General features: G+C 46.0%; 1 protein-coding gene across 5 annotated transcripts; it reads right to left on the minus strand.

Annotated features, from left to right (window-relative positions):
- Positions 1-1,475: 1,475 nt before the first annotated feature.
- Positions 1,476-14,787, minus strand: SNAPC4 (small nuclear RNA activating complex polypeptide 4). 5 transcript variants are annotated; one of them, XR_015774367.1, is made up of 23 exons: positions 14,172-14,787; positions 13,533-13,585; positions 13,038-13,205; positions 12,560-12,685; positions 11,809-11,887; positions 11,196-11,277; positions 10,554-10,658; positions 10,004-10,076; positions 9,553-9,717; positions 9,189-9,336; positions 8,778-8,884; positions 8,418-8,512; positions 8,183-8,277; positions 7,829-7,914; positions 6,977-7,372; positions 6,519-6,608; positions 6,072-6,291; positions 5,915-5,982; positions 5,494-5,592; positions 5,230-5,257; positions 3,229-4,796; positions 2,425-2,729; positions 1,476-1,961 (listed from the first exon to the last, which is right to left on the minus strand). XR_015774367.1 is itself a non-coding variant. In XM_088065636.1 (23 exons), exons 1-22 carry the CDS (start codon positions 14,335-14,337, stop codon positions 2,607-2,609), a joined length of 4,137 nt encoding a protein of 1,378 aa, XP_087921762.1. In that variant the 5' UTR covers positions 14,338-14,787; the 3' UTR covers positions 1,476-1,961; positions 2,596-2,606. The 5 variants fall into 5 exon arrangements, 4 of the variants coding, with proteins under 4 accessions (XP_087921762.1, XP_087921761.1, XP_087921765.1 ...); XM_088065636.1 differs by having other exon boundaries at positions 2,596-2,729; positions 13,533-13,582; XM_088065635.1 differs by having other exon boundaries at positions 2,596-2,729.
- Between the last annotated feature and the right edge of the window lie 20 nt (positions 14,788-14,807).

A 14,807-nucleotide genomic window follows, 5' to 3' on the forward strand; every position in this document is an offset into this window, starting at 1 on the left:
TAGGTGTGTGCAGCTGATTCCAGGGGACAAAACAAGCCACAGAATTAGAAGAAAGAGGCTCTTCAAAGGCTTTCCAGCTGTTAACATCTTTCTCCAGGAAAACAGGTGGCAGCAAGAATTCACTCTCAGTTTAGAGTTCAGCTGAAAAGAATGATTTCTATCTTTACACCTCTAATTTGGGATGTCTTCAAGCTTCCAGCATAATTATGACAAGAAAGGGAAAGGGAATAAAGTCTTGGCAAAGCAAGGAACATCACCCATAGTTCCCAAATGACAAGCTGTGGCCATGGCAGCAATAAAGGAGCAGCCCAGCAAGCAGAATTGTGATGATGCTGAGCATCACCAGAAGACCTGAGCTTGCCTCCCCCACTTCCCACAGCCCTGGAGCTGAACTCAGAACTTGGAGTGTTTTTTAAAAAAGCTTGGAGAACACACAGGCTCTGATGCCATGGCAGCATGACATGTTCCCATCAGCTTCCCACTCTACTCTTTGTTCTGCTTTCTAAGTTTATGAAGAGTTTTTCCATGTTATCATTAGGAGAAGGGCAGAGATGCTCAGAGATTGTTCCAGTCTGTGTTTCTTATCGTTAAATTAGCTTTACACTAAAAAAAGATGCAGTACCTGTGTCAGCTGTGCCCTTGCTGGAGGTAATCAGTGTGCCTGTTAATTGACCAATTTAGCCTGGGGAGGTTTTATTCTAGTGACAAATCAATTTAATCCTGATAAAGGACAAAGCCAACTGCTGCTTATGCAGTTTTTCCACAAATAATTGACAAGGGCATCTTTTGAGCAGCATTTGTCAAGGCGAACAAATATTTAGAACACAGTTCACCTTTCCCACCAGTTCCTCACTGCCAACAGCCTGGACACAGCAGGCACAGCTGTGCAGCAGCTCCTGCCACAGCTGAATTTCCTGGAAAACTGCTATCTATAGTGGCCTATGGAAAGAAGAGTACATTGCTAAGAAGAGAGCCTTCCACAATCATTCCTATTGTTCCATAAAGTCTTGACACCAAATTATAGCAACACTGGCACCCAGTGACCCTCTGTCCCCAGCTCTGTCTGAAGAGCCCTTGTGGAAAAGCTCAAACTCCCCACTACACTCAGGGAAGTTCAGTCAGTGCAGGGGAATGAAGCTTTCACAGCACTTTCCCTCTAGATTTTATCAGCTTTGCCTCAGTTAACCTTGCACCTCTCTGTGAGACAGAAATTGCTGGGTTATAAATGAAGAAACAAGTTTTTTTAAAGTGATTTGTGATGTCTGTACAGGGCAGGCTGTGGAAGAATCAAGAAAGAATCCTAATTCAATCCTGCAGTTTTAGGCACATGAATATTCATTCTCCCCATTTTCCCTGGTTTTCATGCAGCCTGAAAACTTCATTTTTCTCATTAGCAATCACTCTCATACACACATTATTAAAAGCACTATTTACCAGGAAAAAAAACCCACACAGAACACATCAGTAATTTTTAAGTGAGAAAAATAAAACATCTGTATTTCAACAAATACTTAGAGTCATTTTGATACAAAATTAATGTGCTGCTTATTCCACAGTATTCAGTCAGTTACCAAGCAAAGCCACTGTCACAGCACTAAAAAACACCCAATTAACATATTCTGAACAGGGATAAACATTTACATAAATAGGGGCTAACACAAGAAGGAAATAAATAACCACCATTACTCGTTTCCCCGGATTTCAAGCAATATTCCCCCTCAGCATCTATGGCAGGTGGGAGTTTGAAAGAGCAGAAGTCTGTGCCTGAAAGATTTCCCTCCAGACAGTTTCCTTCATTTTTACACCTTGCCTACAGATGCAGATTTTGTTGAGGGATGGGAAAATCAATCCAGCATTTTCCTCTTCCCCAGGTCCATCAAGTAAGCATTGGAGGTGGTAAAAGTGAACAATGCAAAGATTATCTCCTTCTGCCATGCAGGCAGAGCTCACTCCAGTGACCCCTGTAACAAAGCACAAACAGCTCCTATCAGTCACAGCATTTTTACAGGGAAGTTACATTTTTTGGAGTTCCTAAAATGTATTTTCAAGAAAAAAAAAAACCTCAATCAGTCTCATCTGACAACCATGTGAATCAAACACTTTTCATGTTCATTCCATCCAGTGCACCAAAGGCCTCAGCAGGTATTAGGACATCACCCATTTGCACCCTGCAGAAGATGAGCTGTTATAACTGTACAGAAATGAAGCCAAATAGGGGAAATAAACCCCAAACCCCACCAAGCTGCTCAAAGATGAAGTATTAAAGGAAAACTCCACTGTCAAGTCTGTAGAGTGCTACCAACTAGGTGCGTACTAAGTATGGTTCAGGGCATGAACTGAAAGGCTGCCAGTTGTTTGAATTTCATGAGTTTATACATAATTTTATCATAGAGACATCAACTTTCCCTCTCCCCAAAATGTTACCAGCCTTAGGCTGTGATTGATGGTGACTGTAGAACTCTGTGTCCTCAGGGAACAAGAGCAGACATCATTTCAGTCCTTTCCTGGGGTCATGATTCACTGTCTGAGCTGAACCACAGACAAATGTGGTTCAGCTTCTCAGCAAGATGTACAAACCACTGAGGAGCTACTGACACATTTCCTTCTCATATCCTCCTCCTCCTCTTCCTGAGGCGGGTACTTCTCCTGAGCTGGGGAGCTCTGGCATCATCCTCGTCAGTGCAGGAGCCCAAGGCAGACTGAGCAGGGCTCTCCTCAGCCCTCATGCCCTGCAACAGAAGCAGGAGATGATCAACACCATGAGAATTACAAATAACCCCTTCAGCCACCCTTCTGATTCAGGCAGCTCAGCAAAATTTCTGAAACAATCTTTCATTTACCTTCAAACTGAAGCATGGGACAACATTCTGTTACCAATGTCAGACAAGGCACAAAATACCAATTTACAGAGTGAAAACAAAGGCCTGATTTAAAAAATGCAAGAGCCAGGGCAGCAGATTATAAACTGGGGGAAAAGAAAGGTGAAGGGAGCTTTGATGCCCACTTCTGGGAACTGTCATGGCAAGTTTAAGGTGCTACCTAAGCCAGGGGTTTTCACCCTCCCAGCTGAGCTGCAGAGCTTTTCCCTTCATCAGCTGTAGAACTGTGTTTATTCAAAAGGACCAAATCTCTGCTACACTTAAGAACAGTGGGGGCTTCCCCCTAGATTCCATTGCAATATTTATCTGGCAGTAATTTTCTGCTTTTAGCCCCTGGAATCTGTTTTACCTGATTTAGTAAATCAGCATTTTTGTCTCCAGGCTCATCCTTAAGTCTCCAGTCCTCTCGTACTCCTGTTAATTTTTTCCCACAACTCTCTTCCTCAGACACTTCTTTCTCACTCTGCCACTCGTCATCACTCTCCTCATGTTGCTTCACGCCAGCTGACAGAGTTGTTGTCACTTTGGGAGGAGGCAGAGTTGCCAGGACAGCTGGGAGTGTGAAGGCTGCCAGGAATCTGGCTTTCAGCAAGAGGTAAGCAGGGTTATCACCCAGTTTCTGCTGCACCAGTTCTCCAATAGCGTGGAAAACATCCCCAGTGCTCTCATCCCCACTGGCTTCAGAGGGCAGGAGAGAGGCTGCTTGCTCTTCCAGAGCTGCTTTCTGCACAAGGAGCTTTGAGAGGGTTTTTATGCTGCAGAGGAAAGGTGGCAGATAAGGCAGCCTGGTCTGCAGTGATGGCACCTGAACACCTTGTTTCCCACTCAGCCACTCCTTCACCAGCCCCTCGTCCTCCAGAGAGATCAGGCTGAAGTCAAGGAGATTCTTCTCTGCATTTGAAGTGCTTGGTTGGGGGGGGACGTTGGCACTCGGTGGTTTGGAGGCAATGGGTCTGTTCCTCAGTGCCTGGGCACGAGAGCAACCAGAGCTCCCTGGGACATTGTTGTGAGGAGCTGCAGCTCCTGGACAGAGCACAGCCCGTTTCCTGATGCTGTCTGGGTTGAAGGATGACCTGTTTGTTGTGATGGAGTCACTGCTCCTTCCCAAGCTGGTGAGACTGGGCACAGGCTGGGAAACAGAGCCCTGAGTGCTGGCAGGGAGCTGTGTCTGGGGCAGCACCACGGCACACAGGACTGGGCTGGCAGCTGGAGCTGCAAAGGAGTCTGGAGCCGTGGAGGAGCCACCTGAACACACAGGGGTTACAGCAGAAATGGTGGATGTGGTGCATCCAGGACTCCCTGAGGCCACAGGTAAGAGAACTGTGCACTGGTCAGCTGCCTTTCCCAGAGGAACTCCTTTCAGCTGGGAACTTGGTCCTTTTGTCTCTGCACTGCTGGGGTGAGGCAGATTTGCTCCAGCTGGTACAGGAGTCTCTCCCAAAGCACAGACATTGCCATTGGAAATCACAGTTGTCTGAAACTGATTTCTCCCATCAGCAGCTGGCATTACCTGGGGAACACCCACCACAGCCTGCACATCGCAGGGGAACAGAGCCTGGGCAGTCACAACCCACCTGAAGGGCAGGATGCTGTTGGGAACCCCGGGAGAAGCAGCCTGTGGAGTGACAAGAGCAGGCAGCAGGCTGGCTGGCCTCTGCTGTGGGGCAAGCAGCACTGTCCTCTGCATGACGTTCTTGGCCTGGGACTCCTTTAAACGCTTCTCCCACAGCAATTGTGAGACAGTTTTAGGCTTCTGCCTTTGCCACTGGGCTGGGGGAGCTCCCTGCCCAGCTGGGGCACAGCTCTCCCAGGCATCAGTGGGAGTGTCCCGTGCTCTCACAGCAGATTGTCTCCTGACAGCACCCTTCGGATTGCCCTGTTGGGAATTCCTCTGAGAACAAGCTTGGGATGAGTTGCCTGCAGAGGAGAGGACATAAAGTGACAGTGAATGAACAATATTTCCAGAAGCCATTTCTCATTAAACATCAAGGAATGTGTCAAAATTCCTGTTTGTGAGAATTCCTACAACACTACAGTCCTGATTTAATCAAGCCATGTCCTGACAACTGAACAAGGGGTAACTGCCCCCAGAAATCAGAGATGGGCCAGCAATGGTACCTTAACACCCCACTGAACTGGTCCAGTGCCACTGGCTCCCCAGCCCTCCAGGGTTTTTTTCAGTCTTTAACAAAGGGGAACATGCTTAAAGATCCAAGAGCTAGCAAAAATGAGCATGACAATACACGTTTGTCCCCAAAGTTCTCCTTTAGTTAAACTGGTTATTAATGTAACAGTGATGAATTATGTGGAAGTTCTTGTACATCATAAAAATAAATGTTCTGGTAGGTACCTGAAGAAGTCTTCGTATTTTGGGAAGCCTGTAAAAAAAAGTATATTAAATTATATTTCTGATAAATTTAAAGATCATTAAAACAGCACATATGTGAATCAAACCCACATCTGCCACCTCCTGAACAAATGGCCGTACAGCCAGCATTTTATTCTTCCTCTGAACCAAAACAAACTGCTAACACACATACAAACTGTGTGGCCACACAATGAAAGTGCTTATTTTAGTCAAGACTTCAATGGGAAAAGCTTAAAAACACAATACCTGCTGAGGGCTCCTTGCATTAGCCTTATGTAGCTCCAACTGCCTCAGCCTCCTCTCCTTAATAATCTTCATACAGCCTTTGGTGTCAATCTGGAAGAGCTGCAAGGTGAGAGCTTCATTAACACTTGATGGAGAACAAAAATGTTTTGGTGGGGTCAGTGACAAAGCAAGATAGAGGGGACACACTTCACAGATTGTGGGGATATTTTACACTTACAGAAAAAGCCCTGGCAGGATCAGACTTTCGATGCAGGACTTATTTAAGATATTTCATATGCAAACCATGAAGGCAGGTTAGTCCAATAATTAGATTATTTTTTTAAGAAACAAAGATAAACCATTTATTTAAGCCTCAAATACTGAGAAATAAAGAAACCCACTGTTGGAAAGCAGGTAATGCTATTAAGACAGCAAAACTTGCCTGAATGAGCAGTGCAAACAGGGGCGTGCTGGTGAGACCAACTGACTTATTGTTGTGAATAGCAGCAGCTGGAAAGAAATCCAACATCAAAATCAGCTGGGAATTCACTCAGGAGACATCAGAAAGTAGGGACAAAGGTAGGATGGGTCTCCAATACCTTTTCTCCTCCCAGCCTGCAAGGTGCAGGGCAGCAGCACATTGCCCACCCAAGGGGTCACTGCCATCAGCAGCTTCCTGTCCAGGTTCAGCCTCTTCCAGTGCTCCCTGACCTGGTACCGAACTCTCCCTGGCAGCTCCTGCAGCTCCTGGACATCCTGGTCAGCATCTGCACCCACTCCAGGGGGCTTGGCTAAAAGGCTGGCAGGAGGTTTTAGCATCTTTAATTGCCATGCATGAAAAAACACACAATTAAGAGTTCCCATTAGGAAGGTTCTGCCATTAATCCCAGGACAAAACATTCATGGGGCAGTTAGGGCAAAAAACTGTGAGTTTTCCTCTTGGGATTACAGTGCAAGATCTATAATTATATAAAAATTAATTCCTACAAAGCACAGCCTGGTAGTGCTCACGTCACAAAAGCAGACAAGACACAAGAGGCACTCACCAGTTTCCTCTGGAATCTCGTGTTATTCCTTAATATTGTTCTCACATCCTCCAGGCTAACCTGCAACACTTCTTTTCCACACTGGGAAGCCTGAAGATGAAAGCACACAAGAAAAGACAGAAGGGAAAGTCACTCCAAGAAAATTATTTGCATTGGATTTGCACAACAGGTACAAGTTTTCAACATTCCTGCTGTTGAAGGTATCTTATTAAATGGAATCAACTTTGAAGACCTTTACTTTTAATCCTTGTGCATCATCACAACACCAAATGCCTATTTCATAAAAGCTTTTGTGAGGGATCTACCAAAAACCAGAATTGACTGGGTAATTATCTTCACATTTTTTGATTTAACAAGGGAATGAACAGCAAGATGTTATCTGTTCATCACATCCTGCCCTTTCTGCAGCAGCTGCACTTCCCTTCTAACTTCTGATCCAAGTTCCCATCCCAGCTCACCTTGGCTATCACTTCTTCTGCATTCTTCACCAGCACATCTGTGGAATAGGGCTGTGCAATGCCCCTCAGCAGGGTGTTCAGCTCACATGATTTATCAACAGCTTCGTCTCCATCACATCCTGCCCTTGGAATGTCACTGCAGCTGCTCCCTGCGCCAGCCCTTGCAGCAGAGAGGAGGGATTGGATTTGGTATCTCTCTCTGGCTGCCTCCTGTATGTCTGTCCCTGTTGGTATCCACAGGTCAATGCTGGGGATTGCACACTCCTTCCTGGTGGTTCTGGTCACCTCCTCATCTGTGCAGTCTGTCAGGTCCAGCTCCATGTCCTCACTGCTGCTCTCTGACAGGCTAGAGCTCTCCTCACCGTTGCGTCGTTTGGTCGCCCTAGATCTTTTCCTCTTGGAAAAACAAGCACACACAAGTTTTAGTCAGTGTTCACCCCGGCTTGCAACTCTCTCAAATCAGGAAGTTTCCTTTTCCAAAGGAAATGAGATTTTTGAAACAAGACCATCTTCAATATAGTCTTAAGCAGCCAGAATTTCTTGAGTGCCTGGGATCAAAACTGGCAACTCATGAGGTACAGACATGAAAACCTACATATATCCCATCCTTACAGGCATTTCAAGGCGGGAAAGAACTCTGGATAATATACAAATATATAGCAAATTAACTTCAGCCCTTCAGAACAAAGGCTGCTTTACCCACCAAAAAAATAAACTGTGAAATCCACAACAAAAACCTTGATTGTGTGAAATCAATGTCAATTTTTTACTGATTTCACAGGATTCCACTTTTAGTTTAGAGAAACTTAATTGAAGAGATGACACTGTGACACAGCAGGATTTCCACAATACCTTAGAGCCAATTATGATTTTCCACTTGCTCAGGCATTGGGAGCCAGTCCGATGTGGCAGCTCTGAAGCTATTTTAGTCCAATGACCTGAAAAGGACGCAGAACACTTTTATTTCTGCCACAAACTGAGCAAGAGGCCTTTCAATGCAGCCATTACACACTTGTTATACATTTCCCTGGATAAGAGACAGAGTCACTGCATGAATGGATCTCAGACCCTTAATACCCGTAACACACAATACAAAGATGTTGCAATCATCAGTACAAAGCAGAGCTTGCAGGACTCACAGTGAAAGAAGAGAAAACCTCAATGACATCTCTAAACTTCTATAGATTAAACCACAGAAACACCTACCCAGGCCATGCTTCTGAACGAGTTCAATCAGCTTCTCCTCTTCCTCCAAACTCCACCTGCCTTTCTTTACATCCCAGTGCAAAGCTTTTAAATACCTTCAAAATGAAAACATTACAGTCAGGAATATTCAATCCTGCTTGTGAAAATCAGATCTTCACTGCACTCCAAGGCTGAAGAAAACCAGCATTGCTAACCAGAGCTTTCCCTTATTTCAGGGGCGGGTGCCTGAACTCACCGGCCCCGGCACTGGGCGTCGCTCCTGCCCGGCACTTCTGTCCGGATTTTGTACCAGTCCTTCTCCCCATACTTCTTAACTGCAGCCATCAGCATCTGTGTGCACCAGACAGAGCAAGAGCTCAAATCCTCACCAGTAGCAACCCTAATGGGCCTGAGACAGCAGCAGTTCTGTTTGTTTCCTGTGCAAATCTCTGGACAAAACTAGAAGCTTCTAAGCCCTCTTGAGCTGTAAAGTGCCCACCTTGGTCTGTTTTACCCTCCTCTGTGCCACTGCTAAAGCTCAGATCTACAGCCATGCCACACCCCAGCAGTCCAACATTCCCACCCTGCAATTCCAGGCCCAGAGAATGGAACTTACAGCATCTTCCTCTGGTGTCCAGGGTCCTTTCTTCAAGCTGGGGTCCACACTCTTCGTCCAGCGGTAAATCAGCTGAGCAGAATCTCTTCCTTCCATGTAATAAGCAACTGGAAATGAAAAGGTTTATTTAACTCTGTAGTAATTAATGCTTCTTCCTTTATCTGGTTAACAGTTGCAATTAGTGATTGCCATAAGAAGCACTTTAATCTCTTAAAAAATGGTGCTCAGCCAGTTTCAGCCAATTTTCCAATACAGATAAAGGTTCCAAAAGATACTAAGTTCTTGCTGATATAATGAAACTTCCAGATATGTACAGGAAAGGCAGAGATCACAGCTTCCACCAAAGAAAAGAGAATGGGAGAGTGAAGCATTCCAGGTGAATGACAGCTTTGTCACCTGTGGGTCACTTACTTTTCTTGTATGGGATATGGCTTCCCACTCTCATCTCTTGAACAAGCTCTAAAAGCATCTCATCTTCATGCTTGGTCCATTCTTTCCTTTTTAAATCTTTGTTATAGATTTGGTATTTCTGCAAGCACTGGAAAGGTGTCCTGTTTGTCTTAATACAAGGAAAACAAAGAGAAGCAGATAACTGGTTATTTAGGAGGACAAAAAGCAAGAGGGAAAAGCTAAAGTATCAAACCTTCTTGGTACTGTTCTTGGACACTCCTCAGGTATCATTAATTAACAGTGAATTAGTATTAACATTGTTTTTTAAACCTGACAAGAGGCAGAGTAAAGCCAGAATGAACCAACCTGGCAGCTCAGACCTTACCCCCAGCTCCTGGGCAATGGTCTGCCAGTCCATGTAGTTGTGTTTAGCAGCTATCTGCTTCAGCTTCTCTATTTCCTCCTCAGTCCATTCCTTTTTGTTGATGCTTGGATGCTCACAATTTTGCCAAAACTTCTTCAGTTCTTCTGAGCTACGTTGTCCATCAAACTAAAAGAAACAACAAAAATATGTTTAGTTTCATAGCTGCAGTTTCATTAAGGCACCTGGACAAACAGGAAAAACAGTATTTTGCATTCCAGATATGTCTTACTGCCAAGTTTCCCAGAATTAAATCATCAAATTTAACAAGTTGAGATTACTTAACAGCCAACTTGGAGAAACGCAAGATGGAAACACTGGATGCAAACCAGATCAGACGATTCTCAAGAGGAAGGACACAGATATCAGAAGCAATAAAACAGCTGTAATAAAAAAAGCTGTTCCCCCAACTCACATGGATGTTTGAAATTTTGTCCCAGTCATGCTCATCAAATCTGTTTCCTATTAAGTCACTTTCTGGGAGTTGGCTAAAGTAGAAGGTACAAAGAAGAAGAAAGAGTCGTATTAAATGGTTAATGAAACACTTTGTCTTCTTGATCCTTCCTCATCCCATTCCCCCCCACCTATTCCTGACTTCCACAAGAACTGAGCACTCAGATTAGCAGGAGAAACAATTAATGCCATGTCCAAATACACTGCTCTAGATTTGTTCATCAGCAAAAGCTCAAAAATACAAAAAAACCCAGAGCTCTGCTCCTTTGTTGCTAAAGTAAGAACCATTTAAAGCAGCACCTCTAAACTGGATGCAGGCACTACACTTTGTGTATCAAAACCCAAACACATTTCTTAGTAAAATGTGGAGATGAGAGAGCTGCAGGCAGAGCCACAACCACACCTAAATTTTTTACAACCCAACACCAATGACCCATCTAGAAGGAGGGAACTCTTAGAGCTAAACTCTAAGACATTTCATTTTTCACCAAGAACACAGAAAGACTTCTTACTTTATTGCCTCTATTTCTCTCTCCAAGTCTTTGATTTGCTTTTCCAAGATCTGTTTTTCTGTTTCAGTCTTGACTTTCTCCAGTTTCTGATTCCAATAACTCAACCTGTTCAAAGACATTTTTATCACTACTTAATAGGCTAGATGGGAATGAGGTCAATGGCACCAGAAGATGTTCATCAGGGACACCTTCCCCACCACTATCACTCCCCGCTTCAAGTTCATTTCCACACAAAACTCTTCTCCCAGGTTTACTCACAGGGCACACTCATTGCCATGTTTTTGCCCCTTCAATGCAATCCCTGACCCGCAACAGGTTTCAGATAAACCCTTTTGGTGTTTACACAGAGAACCAATGATTACAACAGCCATGAAGACTGTGCCAGCCCCAGCAAAGCAATCCCTTGCTGGACACACCATTAAGCTTCACTACATATTACAAATTCAGCTTCAAGCCCTACAAAGTATTTTAAGTTACACCACAGTGCCAATGGGAAGAAATAGATGGCTGTAAAATCCCACAAACACAAGCAATTAACACAAGAACTTGCTGGAGAAAGGTGAGATCTCCACATCTCCCTTCTCCTCCTCTCCCATGCAATGTTTTCAGCAGGAGAAAAGAGGACTTTTGGGCAGTACTCACTTGAGCAGCTTGGGCTGGAGCAGGCGCTGCAGGCGGTCGCTCACCACAGATTTCTGCAGCAGCATCTTCTCTCCAGTTTTCCCTAAAGCACAGGGGAGCAGCCAGACATCAGTGCAAAACCACTGCCAGGAGACACCCACGGCTCCCAGCAACCCTGGGAATGTCCTCCAGCTCTGCAGTGAGATTCCCTGCCTAAATAACCAACACTGTGTCAGACTTGGGCAATGCACAGCCTCTGGCACAGTTTTATTGAGATCTCCAAAGAGACCCCAATAAAGGAATCACCCTGTGAGCATCTGGAGCTGCACGTGTCCCTTCAACTTCCCTCATCTGGGTACTACCCTTGCACCACCTTACTTGGTTTAGGAGTGCTCACAAGAGCTGATGCAGCAGAACAAATCAAAAAGGAGTCATTAATGACTCATTGAAATAATTTATAGAGCACCCCATTCCCTTTTAACGACTTTTTTGTGCGTCAGTCAGAGGTGTTGATGTTTAACTGCAAACAGGAGCACACACACACACAAAATAATAGGAATACATACATTTGCTATATGAATATATACATGTTATAGCTCTTCTAGAACACAGAAGCGCACTCAGACTGACTTACACTTGGTTGAATGCAGCTGTTCAAAGGATTTTATGCCCTGAGCTGCCTTTTCCTTGGCATCTTCATTGGAAGGAGGGCCCTGATGAGGATTAGAAGGGTTAGATACACTGAGAGTCAGACAAAATTGCTGTTTCTTCTTAAAACTCCAGCATGAACTGCTACAAAAACAAGTGGAAACTCAAACTTGTGCAAACTGTCACACTCACACTGCTTAGTTACCTTTGTTAGCAAGAGCTCACAGCTACATCATTGAAATGGAAATATTAATAGTAACTGCTTGAATATATTAATATATGGATGATGATAGTTGATTCTTGGCAACCACAAAAAGCCAAGATCTCCTTTTGCTGATGGCCTTTTAAAAACACATGGAAAAAAAAGTAGTAATAATTGCTTCAGAAAATATAAAAACTAAAATACAGAAAATCTCAGAAAACTCAGTTTCACAGACAATCAGATTTCAGTAAGTGCTTTAAACAGCAGCATGGAATTGGGTGGTGGAAATGAAGACAATTAAAGTTAAATTAAACCCAAGAACATTCAAGCCCCTGGTGACTGCAATTCCACTCCCCAGAACTCACAGGGCTGAACAAACATTTCCAAAAGAGGGAGAGTGACAAGTGAGAGGAAAAAGGTTTCAGGCTGAGGAGTGACATTCTTACACCCCTGAAATGAGAACAGTTTAAACACATTACAATGCCCATCCATCACTGAAAACACATCAGCCTGGAAGCTGCTTATATTTACTTACAACTCCTGTTACTTTATCCTTAAAGTATGGCTTCATAAAATGACCTAAAAACACATTTGCTGGTAGATTTCTGCCATCTCCTGCCTTGGCTGTTTTTGTACCTTCAAGCTCCCACATGATTTCCTTCTGCAATACAAGAATGAATTGAACAGCATCAGTGTCTCCTCCAAATTCCTGATTTCAGAGAGCAGTGGCTGAACCCTCACAACAGCCCATGCAGAGTTCAAATCTGCAAATCAGTACAAAATCAGTGCAGGAGGTAAAGGCAGGATTTGGAACTTCCTGAGTTTGCACAGTGCAGATGACAAAAAAGATCAATAAAATACTAACTTGTCCCAACGTAAAATACCCATTTTTTCATTGTAAGAAAGCAAGGAATCATCAGTTAAGTAAACCACTGGGCTTGAGGGGAAGGCAGGATTGCAAATGGCAACACAGAAAAGCACAGAAATGAGCATTTCACTCCTGCTTTGCTCACCTGCTCTTCTTTGTTTTGTGCTATGAGCAGCTCCACTTCCTCAATCTTTTCCTTGATAACTTCCTGGTACACATGGTTCATCTGCAGGCAGGTTTCTGGATCCTGGGGCAGGCTTTCAATATCATCTTCATCATCATCATCACTGCTGTCTTCTCCTATTTCCACTTCCTTGAGGCAAATAAGGCATTTAGGGAAAAAACAATGAAAAGCAGGTCTGTAACAATCAGTTCTTTAACTCAGCACATCCTCAGCTGAACCCTCTGTGCACCCACAGCCTGTGGGGAGTGCAGGGACACAGAGCTCCGACTCTGGCACATGAACAAATCTCTGACACTGAATAACAAAGTCCTGGGCAGGAATGCCCAAAATTCAGGTTTTACTGAGCACAAAGCCAAGGCAATTGCCTGGACTTCCCAGGAGCAGGGTGAGGTTTCCCTTCCTCCCGTTCCCTTTAATAGACAGCTGGAATTATATACTTAAAGAGACAACAGTTACCATTTCAGCATGAGAATCTTCATCATCATCATTTTCTTCATCATCACCATCTGCTAGACAAACAAAATACAAAAAATGCTGATTGTAGTGGGATAAAAGGAAAGCTTTAAACCCAAATCTTTTCAATTAAAGCACAGAGGAAAAAGCACAAGAGAGGTCTCAGACATGACCATCAGTGGCTTTGGATACCGACAACGTTGTCAACTAAACGGTGTATTTAAACTCCAGTTATGCTTTTTTTGTTGTTTTTGTTCTGGAGAAGGAAACAAGAGCAACTCTGGGTAACTACAGCAAAGCTGAATCGTGGTTCTGCACACGAGAGGCTCCGGGGAGTGCAGCCAAGCGAACATTCCAAGCCAGGAGAAGCACAGAGTCAGCAGCAGGAGCCCCCCGACATAAGTCAGACGGAGCCGAGCGGGGCAGCCTGTCCGGACAGAGCCGCCCGCCCCTCCCGGCCCTGCAAAACCAGCTGCAGGAGGAGCAGGAGCGCCGGGGGATGCTGCGGCTCACACAGCAGTTTGCGAGGCCCGCCGAGGCCCCAGGATTTCACTGCTGGCGGTATCTGGGTGCAAAGGGAACGGGCAAAGCGCCGGTACCGGAGGCTGCCCGGGGAGCGCCCCGAGACCCCCGAACCCGTACCGGAGCTGAGGCTGGAGCCGGACGGGGACAGCTGGATGTCGGCCCCGCCGGGCTGCAGGCTGCGCTCCAGCTGCTCGATCTCCCCGCGGATCTTCTCCCGCCCCGCACCGAGGCCGAGGCCCTGGGGGGAGCGGCGGGGCCCGGCCCGGCCCGGCCCGGCGGACATGGCGGCACCGCTGCTCCCGGGGCCCCGCCCCCCGCTCCGCCAATCGCTGCTACGGTCGCGGGTCAGCTGATCGGCACGTGACACCGCGCAGCCAATCCGGGCGGCGCCCGCCGCACGTGCAAGGCCAGGGGCGGGACCGGAGCCCGCGGAGACCGCGCCGGGCTGGGCCTTGAACGGGACCGCGGCACCGGGACACGGCCCACAGCGGCACCGGGACAGCACGGCACCGGGACAGCACGGCACCGGGACAGCACGGCACCGGGACAGCACGGCACCGGGACAGCACGGCACCGGGACAGGGCCCACAGCGGCACCGGGACAGGGCCACCGCCGGCCGGCCCACGGGCTTTTCCCGCTCCACTGCCAGAGCACTGAATGGCAACGAGAGCCCCAGCCGAAACCGGGAATTGTGGGGTGCGCGGGGAGAAGGGGCCGCGGTCCCAGCCCAGCAGGAACAGGGCTGTGCTCTG

Source organism: Pseudopodoces humilis, chromosome 22 (assembly GCF_049639895.1).
Source record: "Pseudopodoces humilis isolate 2021_Gansu_Grassland_sample_001 chromosome 22, ASM4963989v1, whole genome shotgun sequence".
Lineage (NCBI taxonomy): Eukaryota > Metazoa > Chordata > Aves > Passeriformes > Paridae > Pseudopodoces > Pseudopodoces humilis.